The 14,842-nt window shown below is 41.0% G+C and overlaps 1 protein-coding gene across 4 annotated transcripts in view; it reads left to right on the top strand.

The window, feature by feature from the left end:
- The window catches only part of TAF4B (TATA-box binding protein associated factor 4b), a 93,093-nt gene that overhangs the window by 75,935 nt on the left and 2,316 nt on the right, over nucleotides 1–14,842 (top strand). For all 4 annotated transcript variants that reach the window (XM_042029452.1, XM_042029460.1, XM_042029442.1 and 1 more), the window contains one exon: nucleotides 4,597–4,716. In XM_042029452.1, coding sequence (XP_041885386.1) covers nucleotides 4,597–4,716 — 120 coding nt within the window. The remainder of the gene's footprint in view (nucleotides 1–4,596; nucleotides 4,717–14,842) is intronic.

The raw sequence follows: 14,842 nt of genomic DNA, 5'->3' as shown, positions 1-14,842 counted from the left end.
AGTAAAAATAGATTTTGCGTATTTTCTGAAATGTGGGGTATGAGACGTGAGAGAATTTCTGTGAGCAGGAAAAGAAATATTTTTCTCAGAGGATTGAGTGAAGAACAGAGAGGTCAATTTTGAAACCTTTCATTTTGTGTGATTACAGCCATGCTGCAAATGCCATTTCACTATAAGGAAGGACTTTAAAACATACCCTATTTCCTGATTTCTGCTGCAGGTCAGATTAACTAAAATGGTTATTGTGTCACCCTAGAGATTCTTGCTTGCTGCAAGACCAGACTTTAAACCCTATTTTTATTATTAAAAAGGCCAGCAGCAACAAAGACTATTTTACAAGTTCTGAGACGTTTTCGTAGCAATTTGATCTTTATACACAGGATTTTAGAACTCCTTGTACTGCAATTCTTAGCATATGTGAAAATTGGATGGGGGGGAAAAGAAGCATGAACATTCATTTGCCACTTGCCTGGAAGCCATCCCCTCTTAATGCCCTTCTTGGGGAACAAATTTTGAATGGAGCATCTGTTGGGTTCTTGTGTTGTGATGGAACAGCAGCATCTTTCAGCAGATGAAGTAAGTCAGGTTGAGGGGCAGCCTGCTAGTTTGGGGGTCTGATGTATGGTGCAGCTTCCCCCTGCTCCTCTGGAATTGCCATCACACACTTCTGTCGTCAAGGAAAAAGATTCATCTGTTGTCACGATAAGTTTGATGGTATGATTTCACCTGGGTGGAACAGTTTCTCTTTGTATCCTATTGTACTCAGACATCCATGTTAATAAAACTGACCTCTGGAAGGGAAACTATGCAGCTTCTCTGTGTTATATTTTAATAAAGTGTATATACTACTTTTACTGTCCCTTGCTGCAGTGATCTTTCTTCCCTAACTTACATGCTACAAAACTAACTGTTAAAGAAAGATTTGACTGCACATAGTCACCTCTTGCTCTGCCCTAATCTCGTTTAGGAAAATCTGGCAGTAGTTAGCTAGCCAGTATCCTCGGGTATCCCTTGACATTATCTGCCTGTCTTCTCTTTATCCTGTGCTTTTAACTGCTCACACAATGTTTAGACATTTAATCTGCAATTTTTAATGGAACAAAACTTGATGAAAAGATGATTTTGCTGGCTTCAGCAGGGTAATTTGGATGCCTGCCCATATCGCTTAATGGGGATCTGTTGAGTCCATTACAGAAATTGAATGTTTAAATTCATTTGTCTTAATTATGTTCTCAGAAAAATCCCCGAGATGTGTAGAATGCAACAAGACTATGATTTTTTTTTTCTTTTGCTCCAAACCCCTGGTGAGATTCTGAATGATTTGAAAAATCCTTTGACTAGCTAGGAGGTGGAAAATGTATTGGAAAGAGCAGATGTTGGTAATGACGTGTGATTCCGGCATTGTCTTGGGAACTGCTTGGTCAAAGATGCATCAATTCTGCTTCTGGAAAGCACATCTTTTTCATACAGTGCCCCAAGAGTCATCCTCTCCTTTGTTATTGGTAGGCTCTCTGCCAGCACTGCCCTCCAGCAGCAGTGCTCCCTCCTGCAGGGTGTCTGTGCCAGCAGCACGCTTGGTCCGCTTGAATTCCTTGGGGTAAATGGTGATGGTGCCAAGGCACTGCCCAGTCCTCAACCAGAGCAGCACCCTGGTGCTCCACCAGGAGAGCCTCAACCCGCCCAGTCCCCTCCAGCCCATGCTGATGCCAACCCCAAGCCCTCTTGGTGTGTAATTCATAGCTGTGCCTCTTGTCCTCCCACTTGACCATGGCTGCCCATCAACAGCAGCTGTAAAAAGGAGAGAGGGGCTTATTTCAGTGCCGCTTCAAGCCAGAGGTGTTCGGCAGCCACATCTTTTTGGCAAGTCTTAACTGCAGTGAAGCTGGTTGCTGTGTGTTTTGTAGGGCGTTATTTTTGAGAGAGGAGGGGGATGTGTTTCTAGTGATTCCCAGGGATGGAAGCACAAGGCTAGACTAATAAAGGCTTCTGTTTTGTTTTGCTTTGTCTTAAGTTTAATAGTTTTAAAAGTCCTTTTACTTTAAGTGTAATGGTTCTGAAATTAAAGAAAATCATCTTTCCCCTTCTGGTTTTCTTTTTCACTGGAGCCTTTAGGAATTTAATCTTTCCCCAGAGCAGTGCTGTGTGCATGGCACGTTGCAATGCCCCTTCTCATGGCAGGAAGACTCTGGTGTACATGTGACCATCGTGATGGCTGAGCTACACTGCTGGCAGGAAGGAGTACTTCACTTCTGCAGGGATGCTCCATGGCTGCCTGTAGGGAGGGGTGGCTCCAGGTGTTGGAGGCCTGGGCAGCTGAGGCTGGAAGTCAGCACCTGCCTCTGCCAAAAAATCTCAGCATTTTATTGCTGAGATTTAATGCTTATTCTGAGCATTTTATTGCTCCAGCTTAAGTAGTTTCTAAGCCTCAATCTTTCATAGTTTGTGAAGTTTCAAGTTATTTTTTTGATTAAGTTTCACTCTCCCTCGTCTCTGACTGGCTGCAGTGTGTTCCTGAATATAAAGATAAATTTTCAAGACTGAGATTAGAGGAAAGTGTATCTTGAACATTTTATGCAAGTAGGCTGGCTGGAGTTAACCTCAGACAATTGCAAAATACTAATAGTTTGAAAGTTTATAGTCTGTAAAGTATTCTTGAAAGCAATACTGTACACTTGGAAAAAACCAAGCTGAGTGAATTGAGTGAATTTTGATAAATAAGGTTTTAAGTGTTTACACTGCACACAAAAGCAAGCACAGTGTGTGTGGTAAGTGAATGATGGTGTCTGGCATCGAAGAAGTACTACTGTGTTTCTACAACAAAAGCCTACATAGGGTGATCAAAGCTGACTTGCAAATAGTATTGTTTTTCAAACTGAAACATTTGTCTCAGCCTTAAAAAAAAAAGAAAAACAAAACCCAACAAACCCCCCCAAAAGCTCTGTTCTCCACATATTTGTTAAAATCTTGCTTTCCCTGAATTCTGCTGAAAAACCTTAAGCATGTGAATAGTTTGAGTCTTCCAGGGAACATTGTCCTTTTAGGAATCTTGCCCTGAAATGCTGTTTTTATAAATAGCCTAGTCGCTGCAGTACTTGATGTGAAGCTGCCACCATCACTAAAGTCTATTTATATAAAGTAAAATAAGGCTTGTAGCAACACCTACCCAGAAACCACCCAGCCAAAAGCTCTCTTCCCCAAAACACTCCCCCTGAACCCCAAAGTATTTCTTTGTTGTGGATTCATCTTTATGTAAGTGGTAGCAAGTGGGGGACTTACACCATGTGGGTGCTGCAAGCTCAGTTGTTATCAGCTGCTCTTCTCCTCTCCAAGTGGGATCTCTGAGAGCTGAAAAGCAAGCAAAATCATGGAGTGTTGCAAGCTTGGTAAGCAAGATATCTGTATTACTGGGTAAGGAAGTCCAAGTAATTCATTGGGTTCATGATGGGGGAGGGGAGGAGATTTGGATGCTTTCCTACCCATGGTATGGTTGTACTTTAATTTTTTTAAGACATGCACACACATCATGCAGAGAATCCCCATCTGAACAATCTTCTAGGTCCTGGGAATAGGGAAAGCATATTATATGGTATATATAATACATGTATATATATGTAGTGTATATATAGTATAGCTAAGGAGCTATACTAGTTGCAGGTCAAATCGTCCAAGGGTGGACATCAAACCAGAGGTTTATGTTTGGAAAACCTTCCTTCTCCACCCATGCTCCAAGCTGGACAGCTGGTGGATCTGGAAGCAGTGTGGTTGTATTAGCGAAGTGGCTGATCCAAGATAGTGAGTCTGTCAGCAGGTGTGACTGGGTTGAGCTCCAGAGCAGCTGGCATCTATAATCACTGAATAGAATGTATCTCAAAATACAGGAATAAAACAAATTCATTTTATTTTATTTTATTTTATTTTTACCTCTTTACTGTGGGTTTCTATCCCATCCCAAGTTTACCTAACCCAGGTGAAGGTTGTTTCTAATGATTTCTTAGTGTTCAGCAGTTTTAGAGGTGTGTGGAAATAAACATGCAGTGTATCTCTACCTTGCTGCAGATGTTTCCTGAACATCCAAATATGTACTGGGAAAAGAAGGACTAGCAGTCAACTGGGAGCATCCTGTTAAGTTGGGTAGTACAATATTTCACAATGGCAATATTGAGTGCTGGGTTCAGGTGAAACAGTACGAGGAAATTTGGTATCTTGTGCGGTAAGGAATTGAGAATTTGAATTAAGAACATGCCCAGGTCACAGAACCTCGTAACTTCAATTTTTGATACTAATCCAGCTTCGTAAATCAGATCAAGATTTTCTGTTAATCAGAAACAACAAAGCTTATGAAGTAAGGAACCAGCTGCAAGGCTTCTGTTAAGGCTGCATTGTGGTCTCTATAAAAGATGTTACTTACACAGAGCTGTCCACAGGGCTCCAAGCATGACCGAGTACTGGAATTTGTGAAAATGTCTAGAAGACAGGGAAAGATGCTGTGAAACGCATTGTTTCAGTAGGAACTACAGAGCTGTCTGCTATAAAGAGAACAAGTCGTTTAGGATAATATGTATCATAATTAATGTTGGTGTTTTCTTTTTAAACTAGAGGCAACAGTTGGAATTAGCACAGATGCAACAAAGAGAAGCCAACCTCACAGCTTTGGCAGCCATTGGACCAAGGAAGAAAAGACCATTGGATTCATCAAACGTTGGATCTGGGCTCGAGGTACAGCTGTGGCTTGCAGTGACTCGGATGGTGTTAATGTCTTCATACTGAATTACATTTACCTCGTCTTGTAGGAAGAAGTGAGAATTCTCTCACACAAAATGGTTTGTTGCATTCTGTAAGAAGCCTGGTTTGTGTGTTAGGTGCTCTAGAGGATTGTTTCTGGTAAATTTGATGTGTGTAATTGTGTGTTAAAGGAAAGACTGTGCCTAAAGGGAATGAAAGGATGACTTGGAGAAATTCCCATCTGCAGTGGAAGGTAACCAAGCTGTGGTGGCCTTCCACAGAGCGTAGTTGTCATGGCCCCTCAGCTGAACTCACAGTGGGTGGTTTGGATGGCTTTTGAAATGGACCTTGATTTGACATTTGACTGTGGACATTTATCCATGCACAATGCATAGGGACTCTTCTCAAATATCTGAGTTCACCTTGGCTAGGTTCTCCCAAAAAGCAGTAAATAAATCAGTAAAGCTAGACCATTCACTTCCTGCAGTGAGCCAGATCATCATCTCTGGCTCATGTTGAATATTGAAAGTGCTTTTAACAAATCTTTTGTGAGCAGATCTCTTCACGTGCTGGAGAGTAGCTGCTTCTGGTATCTGGGAAGCTTTTGTGGCTGCAGAAATCCATTCTGAGGAAACAGCCTACTTCTGTTAGAGGTCATCATCTTTGCTGGAGATGGGAGAAATTAGTGTTGCTGCCGGTTTGGCCCCTCTTTGTCATGAAGCCTGGATATTGCTCAAGTGAAAGGCCGGTTGGCCTGATATAATCACAGTGAGCAGAAGCCTGCAAAGTAACTCCTGTGTAGAGGCAGTGGTGGTAAAGTTGTCCTTTCTCATGAACCTTAAGTGTTTTTCATTCTTGTTGTCTGGGAAGCTTAAATAGACGGTAGGATTGAAAATACTCTGTCATTTTTGCACAGCAGAGTCTGGGAGGACCTTGTCCTCAGTTATTTGCAGTGTAACTGAGACAGCGGTGGCATCTGTCCTGTAGTTATTTTCTTCATCCGGACTGTGACAAGAGGCCTCGCTGAGCAGGTGAGATAGACTTGTTTCAGTGAATCTTTAATTTATTTTTTCCCTGACATGGATACAGAATTAGGTCTTTGAATACTCCCTGTTAACCACAAGTGAAGGGAAGTAATCTGTCTCTAAACAAGCTGCAGAAAGCAGCGTTCACAGCTTTTGAGCAGCTTTTCTTCTCTTCTTTGAAGTTTTCTAATACACTTTCACATGAAGCTAAATGTATGGTTATTTTTTTTTTATAATACCACTGGAAGAACTTGAAAAAATCAGTCTAGCACAAGAACAGTTTTCCCCATCCTCTTCTCATCTTCCCCCAAGCTTCTATCGAGTAACTATTCCTGTTCTTCGTAGTGGTTTTCTGTAATTATTGCCAGATTTGTTTCTGAATATTTACAAGTCTGCCTGTTCAGTACTTTGCTGTTATTTCTCATCATCTGTGGTATGTCTGCTTTATTAAAAGCTTCATGAGATTATGCCAAATCGAGATAGATAACAGTGTTGCTGTTGAAAGCTGGTGATCCGTTATTTAGATTGCTACTTTAAAAGAACGTGGACACGACACTCCTAAAACTGGCCATAAACCTTGATAGCATTTCATTGTCACAAATTTCCCTGCTGTATTTTAAGCGTAGGTTGCCATGTTAGACTGAATTGTAAGGGCAGTAGGTGAAACTGATTCTGACAGTGAAACGATTTTTGTTTCTTGCATGCAAGCTCGCATTCCAGTGCCTAGTACTTAGGCTTCATGCTACCAGAAAGCATTTCTCTGCAGACCTTCTTTTTCTATTTTGTGAAATTATGCAGGATAGCAATCCTTGAGAATGATGTTTAGATTTAAATGTTTTAAGTGTCCCAATATATCCGAGCAGGATTTATAAAAGACTTAAGATTTCTCATGTAGAATAAAGAATGGTTTCGACAAACACTCTCTAGTTCAAGAAGCAGAGCATTTGTAATACATTCATGATAACATGGCAAAACATCCTGAGCAGTAAACAACATTCCATTCTTCAGAGATGAAAGGAGGTCTTTGAAACTGAAAGCAAGTACAATATGGCCTTAGGCTGATACACATTTGGGCATCTTTAAAATCATCTTTTTGGGCAACCTGTCTGAGAATAATTTAAACAGGCAGGATGTGCTTTCTCATTTCAAGTTGCAAATACAGACAAAATACAGACAGCTTTACTCTCAAATAATCTTAAATGTCAGAACTTCTAGACTGTGCAGTGGCAAGGAGTAAATCTGTGCATAATACTCCTGTGACCTTTTACTATTATTATTATTATTATTATTATTTTTAAAGCCTAATAACTTGGTAGACAGGTATGATGGAAGAAGTTATTCCTGAATATGAATGATATTTAACATTATTGTGTGAAATCACTAATGCTAACTGGATTAAGATTTTTAACTAAGACTTCAACTTTCTTTGGATAATGTTCTTTGTACAATGTTTGTGTCTCTTAAGGCCATGTAAGCTCTGTACAGTTTCTTTTTATGGTTGCCTCCCGCAATAATTAAAGGAAAGGAATTGTTTCAAGCAATTATTGATGCAAACTGAAGCCCTAAGGTATTTGGGCAGACGGGGAAGAAATAGTCAGTTACAATATGTATTAAAAAAGTGAAACTCTGTAAGCAAATTTGTCATATATTTGCCTTTCTTTATTCAGTACCAAAACCTAATGGATACTGGGAAAGTTCAGTTCAGCAGACTGGGTTGGTTGGATCTGCTGCCTACTGTTGCAGTAAATGTGAAGGGCTAAAACCAGCATTTTAGGGAGCATGGTATGCTAACTTATCCACAAACAAGTATCTGTGTTTAACTGGGATGATTCTTTGGCTTGAGGTTTTCTATTTCTCCACACTTTGGCACCTGGCTTTGCACCTCTTCTGAAAAGTCTTTTTCCTGGATAGTTGAGCACACAATTCCTGCAGATTCATCTTATTTTGATCTCTGAAACTGGGCTTTCTTTACTTGGTCTTTCCAGGAGACCTATTATGGGTCATTTTAATGTGGTAACTAGAACATGTGATGACACAATCATGTGCTTTCCAGATAGAAGCCTGCTTGTCAGCAGCCTCATCACCTCATAGTGTAACAAGTACAGAAAGAGGCTCTTGTCCAGAGGAGTGCCTGTCAACTAATTTGGACCTAAAAGCAATATAAAAAGAATAAACTATATCTTGCCATGATTGCTTATGAATCTCTAAAGATGAAATAGCAGTAGGGACAAATCCATGATGATCATGGAATGAAAAAATAAGGCTAATGCTCTAGGCCTGATTAAAAAAGAAGAAAAAAAGAAAGAAAAGGCATCATTATAATGAGAATTCTTTTTCCTTTCTTGTTGGAAACACTAGTTTGGGTCGTTTTGCATGTTCTCTTCACTTCAACTTAACATTTCAATGGTATTGTTCAGAAAGAGTAATTCGAGAAAGCCTTGGTAAGAAAATCCCTCTATTGTGAAAATGTGTTAATTGGTGCTACTTGCAATCCAGAGGTGGCAATATCTTCATCTCTCTCATTCTTATCCCTCTGGACACTTTTGGATACAATGAGGGGGAGAGGCCTTGGGATTTGATTTATGTGTGACTTGAGGTTTGTGCATTTGTTATCCACCTCTCCTCCGCCCCTAGTCTGAGGGCATGTGGTAGACAGTAATGAATTAAAGGGTAGGAAGAATTGAAAACTTAACTCATCTTGGGAAGGGAGGACACTTCTAGAACAAATAAGAAAAAAGTAAACTTGAAACCACAGACTCATTTTCCCAATTCTTTGATCTGTTTCATAGCTTTTATTGGTTGGTAACATGCCCCATAATGTTTTCAATGCTGATAAATAGTCAAGGATTTTTTTCTATTTTTTATTAAGTTTTAGTGCTTTTCTGTTGACAAAGCCATTTTGGAAACAGCTTTGTCTCATTCCCACTGTAACTGGAAGCTTAGAAATTTGAAGACTACAGTTCTGAGTCCTTAATCTTTCTTTCCTTCTATTCAGAGGTATCTTGAGTGCAAGGTCATCTCTGGCCTTGAACCGAGAGCTGTGTATTTGTGCAGAATCACGCAACAGGGAGGAAGAAAGTCGACAGATGTTTCTGAAAGTAGACTCAGAAAACTGGCTGTTACACTTACGGTCATTGTCTGAATACTGTAGTTGGGCCCTTCTTCTACTTTGTACAGGAAAACTTAGTTGGATGCTTGTACTTCTGTGTAATTTTTTGGGGTAGACTACTTGCTTTGCATTACTTTTCTGGCTCCATGATAATACATTAAGTTCTTGGAAGTGATGCAGTCTCTCCTGCCCCAAAGTGCTGTTGGTGCTGTGTTCTCCCCTTGATTTCTTCCAGGTTGGTTCCACTGACTGACTTGGGGGTGTACATCTCGTGTCTTTTCTTTTTTTTTGCCAGATCCAATGGCAAAGGAAATTCCTCCTTCCAGACACTGCTTGTGTCTGTTCTGTCCCTTGCCAAGACTGGCTGATCTGTTAGTAAGTGTGGGTCTTGCCTTGTCACAGATAGTCTGGCTTTGCTGTGGAAACTTGAGCTACTGCAAGTAGTTGCTACATAAGTGAATCATGCAGCTGATAACGCTGTGGTCAGTGCAGAGTCATTCAAGTACTTCCTTTCTGTCAAACTCCTAGCCTGCCCAACCTATTTAAAATAAAGTGATACTTCCAGGGTTATGCACATCTAATACAGCAGTCCACACATAAGCTTGCATTCTCCTTCTGCAAAGAAGTTTGGCAAGCAAAAATGGGAGAAATGCCTTGTTTACCACAGTGGTCATTGTTCCATTTTTATTATTGACTGTGGGTGGAGGAAATGAGCTTGTCATCTTCTCTTGTGTCTGCCACATCTTATCATTGTTAGCAGAACTTAAACTTACCCTTCTTGCTTTACAGCTTTGGGATGCTGGTATGTATGTTGATTAAATGTATTCTGTACATGGTGTTTATTTAAGCTTTGGAAATGTTCTTTAGGTTGACCAAGGAAGAACTAAGCCTTTGAGCAACAAGTCCTTTCTGCAGGATGGAAGTAAACCCAACTCTTCCAAGTGACTGGGGAAGAGACATGATTTGTTTTTTCTGGCTTTTTTTTTTTCTTTGCATTTGCAGAAGGGGTGTGTGTAGTTAAGGAATATATAAGTTTATGCTCTTAAAAGTGATAACTGTAGAAGCTACTGCCACCTTTTTGGCCATAAACTGTTGTGATGAGGGAACACACTAGCATAATTCATCAGCTTTAGTATTGGTGTTATGGGCACAACTGTGTCTAAGTGTGAATTTAAAGGCATGAATTGGCTCTGTAACAAATGATAGGTTTGCTGCTCCCTGTGCAATGACTACACTGCCTCGTCTTTGGCATTGGTACATGATAGTCTGCTACAGTATTTTCTTAGAAGCTGCATAAAAGTAATTTGAAAGCAATCACTTCGAATTGGACTACTTATATATGTAGGTGTTTCTAACCAGGCTACAAAATCTGTTTCTACACTTCAGTGGTTTCCCTCACTTTCTCTGTGTCTTTTTCTCTCTCTGTCACCCCTTCTCCCAGCCCACAGGTCTAAAGTGATACTGGAGGGTGAGGTTTTTTCTACTTTGCATATGCCTAATGTATGCATACTCTTGACTTCAATTTCTGGTTCTTATTTAAGCTCTTGGACAACTGAAGTGCCTATGGCATGGTGGGTAAGAAGGGAGCTAAGAGTTACTGCAATTATAAAATGTCTTCAGCATCTTAGTTATCTGTTTCAAGATCTAACTAAGCACAGCTCAGTCAGAGAGAGAGTTTCAGTTTCTGTGCTGAATTTCCTGGCTCCTGTCAGTCTAGGCCATACACTTGATCTGAATTTTTTCCCCATGTAAATAGGCAAAAATATTCTCAACTGTCATTCACACACTTCAGAAATACAGTTCATTGGCCCATATCGTGCCTTCTGTGTGCTAGAGATGAACTTAATTCTTCTTATATGTGAAAGATATCTGCAATTTAAATGACTAATTGCATTGTAGCTTTAGGCTGAACATATTGGTAACGCACAAATGTTGATGACATGTGAAGGGTCAAGAGATTTATAATTTAGTTGACAATACATTGCTTAAAATGCTGTGGCAAAGAGCCAGAAAATTTCAGCTTAATAATTGTCTATTAACTAACATGACATATTTGTATAGTATTCATTACCTCCAGGTACAGATTAAGCATCTGATGTACCCATACGAAGTGACATGCATACATGAATCTTGGGCATAATAGTGAATAAACTGACATTGCATTCACAGTAATTTGTTTCAATATGTAAAACATGTTGTTGCCTACATCTGAAAGGACTTGTAGGAATGTTGCAGTGAAATCTGAAGAAAAATTGGTAGTTGAATGGAGTTTTCTATTATACAGATCTGACAGCTTTGTGAGGCTTTTTTCTAGGCTGCAGATAACATCATAAATACACATTTGTTTTCAGCTGCACAAGAAGCAGCCTGGATATAGAGATCTGAGTCTTTCAGCCATTGGCTTGAGCTACTCTAATGGTCTATAAGGTTAAAAAATAAAATAAAATCCCCAGACCCCAACCTACCACAACCGACTTAATTTAAAAAAAATAATCATATAAATATTGAGTCATGTAATATTTTAGTGTTGTAAATGTGGGAGTATTTCTGTCAGACCGAGGTTTGTTAGAATAGGCAGCATCAGTAGGCTGGCTTGTCACCAAACTACTATCAACTTCTTTCACTTTGTTTTCTCTGGCCTAGATTAGGCACTTGTTTGTACGAGCAAAAATGTCACAATTTTGACAGGGTCTATTCCTTTCCCCCTGGCTGCTGGGGGAGACTCAGTAAGTGCTTGAAAACAATGTGTTAATGGTTTTTTAACCCTTGTTTCCTCTTATGAGACAGGAAGGTGTTCTGTTCTACAGCTGGGAAACCAAGTACAGCATACACTAGGTCTCAGTGACCTCAGTGTGACCACACGTGACAGAGATGGGGGTTGAACCTGGATGCTTTTGCTTCAGTTCACTAGGTGCTCTTACCACCTTTCAACAGCATCTCTGCTGCACACAGCTGTCATTTTTCATTGTTTGGAGATGTCATTCAAAAGTGTCTCATGACTTTGCTTCTTCCTGCTGGTGGTATTTTTATAATGTTCAGCAGAGCTGCAGTAACAGTTCCCTCTCTTGGGATCTTGGCTGGCTCTGGGACTGTGATATGTTTATGCCACACCAGAAATTGAAATGAGAACTCTTGGCTTGACTTTTAACACTTGACTGAACACTTTTCTCCCTTAAAGTGCCTCCCTCCCAAGAGTTTAAAATTTTGAATTTTGGTTGGTGTGAAGTCATTGAATTTGGGAAGGGAGCATGTACTCCACCAGGAACAGCTCCCTGAACCTGACAGGAACTTGGTGGGGAGGAAGGTGTCTGCAGACCTCTCTGAGCTTTATGTCAGAGCCTGTAGAATAGCTCTGAGCAGTTTTGAAATCCTTGTCAGTATCCATGATCCAGACTTGCAGATGCCATGCTCCAGATACCTTGCAGACTAGAAGCAAGGTGGTAATTGTGCGTCTGTATTAACTTCACTCTTGCGTTTTCAGAGAGTTGGTATTTAATTCTCCATCCAGCCACTGGAGAGAGCTCTAGAGATCTTAAAACAGGTTTTCAGAGCAACCTCTGGAAAAAACTGGCTGCTCACCAGCTTGGGACTACAGCAGGAGCTCCACAATGTGTTCTGCTGCCAAGATCAGTGAGTGTAATTGATCTCTGTCAGGTGTGCATAAAAGGCTCTAAGGGTGACACTGTGCTGTGGAAAAGTTGCTGATGGGGCTCAGTTCTGAGGATAGTTCAAAAGCAGCTCTGCTGCCGTTGTGACCTCCTGGGGCTGGTTTTAAGCTAGCTGGTGGTCTCAGTACTGGGAAGGGGGGTTTACAGTGGTGCAGAGTTACACTGCTGCAGTGCCTTACCTGGCTTACAAATAGGGTCTGTCAGCTGAATCTGCAGGCAGAATCTGCACTGGTAGTCGGCCCTCCTGGGCTGCATGTCTCTGTGTCATTTCCCTTTTGGAAGGAAGGCAGGGTGGTGAGGGTTCAGTGAAAGGCAGGAACTATAGTGTAACAAAAAAAAAAGAGAAAAAAAGAAGTTGCTAGTTAGAGCACTAGTAATTAGATGTTGCAGAAGGGGGATGCAGGCTGGTTGCGGTACCCTTTGCTAGCATTGATTCTACTAAGATGGATTTTCTATTTGCTTATCTTTGTACTTGGCTGTGACCTGGTTGAAAAGCAGCACTTTTCACTTCCCCTCGAAATAGACAAAGCTGTCTTGGGGTATGCTGAAGACTAGCAGTGAAGAATCCCCCAAAACAGCAAGACACAAGTGGTTGCTGCCCAAATGGGAGGAATAGAATAGAGATGTTGGGGAGCAAGGAGTGGGCTGGTGTTTTTCAGGTCTCAAAAGCTTTGTGCTTTTGAGGAAGGGGTATGTGAGATCTAAAGGAGAGGATGTTGCCTAGGGCCAGACAAGGTCGAGCTCCTGCCCAATAGGAATTTGCTCAAGTGGAGCAGCAGAGGACCCTCCCCTAAAGTGTCCTTGTGTCAACTTGAGAGCTCAGAGCTGGGCATTTCTTAAGTAAAGTCTTGGACATTACCAGAGGTGCCTGTGATGGTTCTTTGGGTTATGCAGATCTTGGGCCACTGCTTGGTCCAAATTCTAAAACAAAACCATGAAAAAACAGTGTTTCAATACAACTGTGGAAGGCAGTAGCTAAAAGGAGATAGTGCTCAGCACTGTATAAATTTACTTAAAAGTGGGTTCCCCAACATGGTCCCTGTCTGGACTGGAATGACCTAGGCTGTCTGTTGGCTTCTTTAATTTTAAACCATCATGTACTTTGAGAGAAGGACCCTTTCCTTTAACTTGTGCTAGCAGCTGTTGGTTGTTGAAGAGCTCCTGGCCCCTGAAATGCTGTACCCAGCAGCTTTGATAAGGCAGAGTGATGCTGTGGGAAACTTAGAACTGTGAACTGGCTGTCTTAGCAAACAAGGGCCCTGGATAAGCTTTGGCTTCGGATGTGGTATTACAGCATAATATCGCTTTATGTCTCTGCACTGGGCATGATGGGTAAGAATTTAAGAATAAACAAATCCATAACTCTGTCTCAAATGCAGGCAGCTTGGTGCTTCTGCCCTGTTGTAGCATCTTGCAGCTACAACAGCTTCCAAAGCAGGCTGGGGGATTTGTGCCGTCTGTCTCCTTTTTGTAAGAGTGAACAGGATTGAGGTGGCTTTGTTTGGTGTCTTTTTAAAGGTAAGACTTCTAGTCTAATGACTTATTTAGAGAGAAAATACTTTCACCTCAATAAAGTTCTTTGAATTATAAAGGACATTGCTGTTGGGTTGCTGAAAACCCTTGGGGTTTGTTTCATTTATAACATTGCCTCGGGCCTTCTGCTGCATCCTGTTGGACTGACCTCCTTTTCAACCCGTGCTGGCAGCTGCATTGCAGAGCTATCTTTTCCCTGGATCCTTCAGGGTTGTCATATGACAAACTTGAACTGTGACCCTTTTGTGTCTTACCAGGACAGCAGTGCCCTCTGTGCAATGTGGCCAGCAGTCTTCCCCACGCACAAATTTGTTCCAAGCCATTTAACAAACTGAAAGTTTCAAATGATGGCATTTCATAGTGTTTAATAGTATTGACTGTAAAGCAAATGAAATGGTGCTGAATACCCTGCGTGCTGCTTGTAAAAAATACAGCTTCCATTTCTGCAATGTGCTCTGGGTTTCTGTGGCTAGCGTGTGCTCTCCGGTAAATCTATTTTTAATAAATTTCAGTGCTTCCATCCTAACAACAGTAGCATTCACTGCTATATGTAGTCCAGTACTGGTATTAATTTCTAATAAATGGGGGGGGTTTATACAGATTTCTCTAAGCAAAGTGGGCAAAGTCATTTTGCTGAAGTCTTGCAGAGAGATTTAGGGTAAGAATTGATATAGTTAACACTGCATCCAAGCAACACCATCTCCAAGTGGTGTTGATGCTGGCAGGCATTGCCTTGCTGAAGTTACAGAGACTGAGCACTCGTATTTGTACAAATTACATTCATT

This window comes from Corvus kubaryi, unplaced genomic scaffold (assembly GCF_017639235.1).
Source record: "Corvus kubaryi isolate FWS band 111438036 unplaced genomic scaffold, C.kubaryi_AGA036_p1.0 132, whole genome shotgun sequence".
Taxonomy (NCBI): domain Eukaryota; kingdom Metazoa; phylum Chordata; class Aves; order Passeriformes; family Corvidae; genus Corvus; species Corvus kubaryi.
This window is presented reverse-complemented; position numbering and strand designations above follow the sequence as displayed.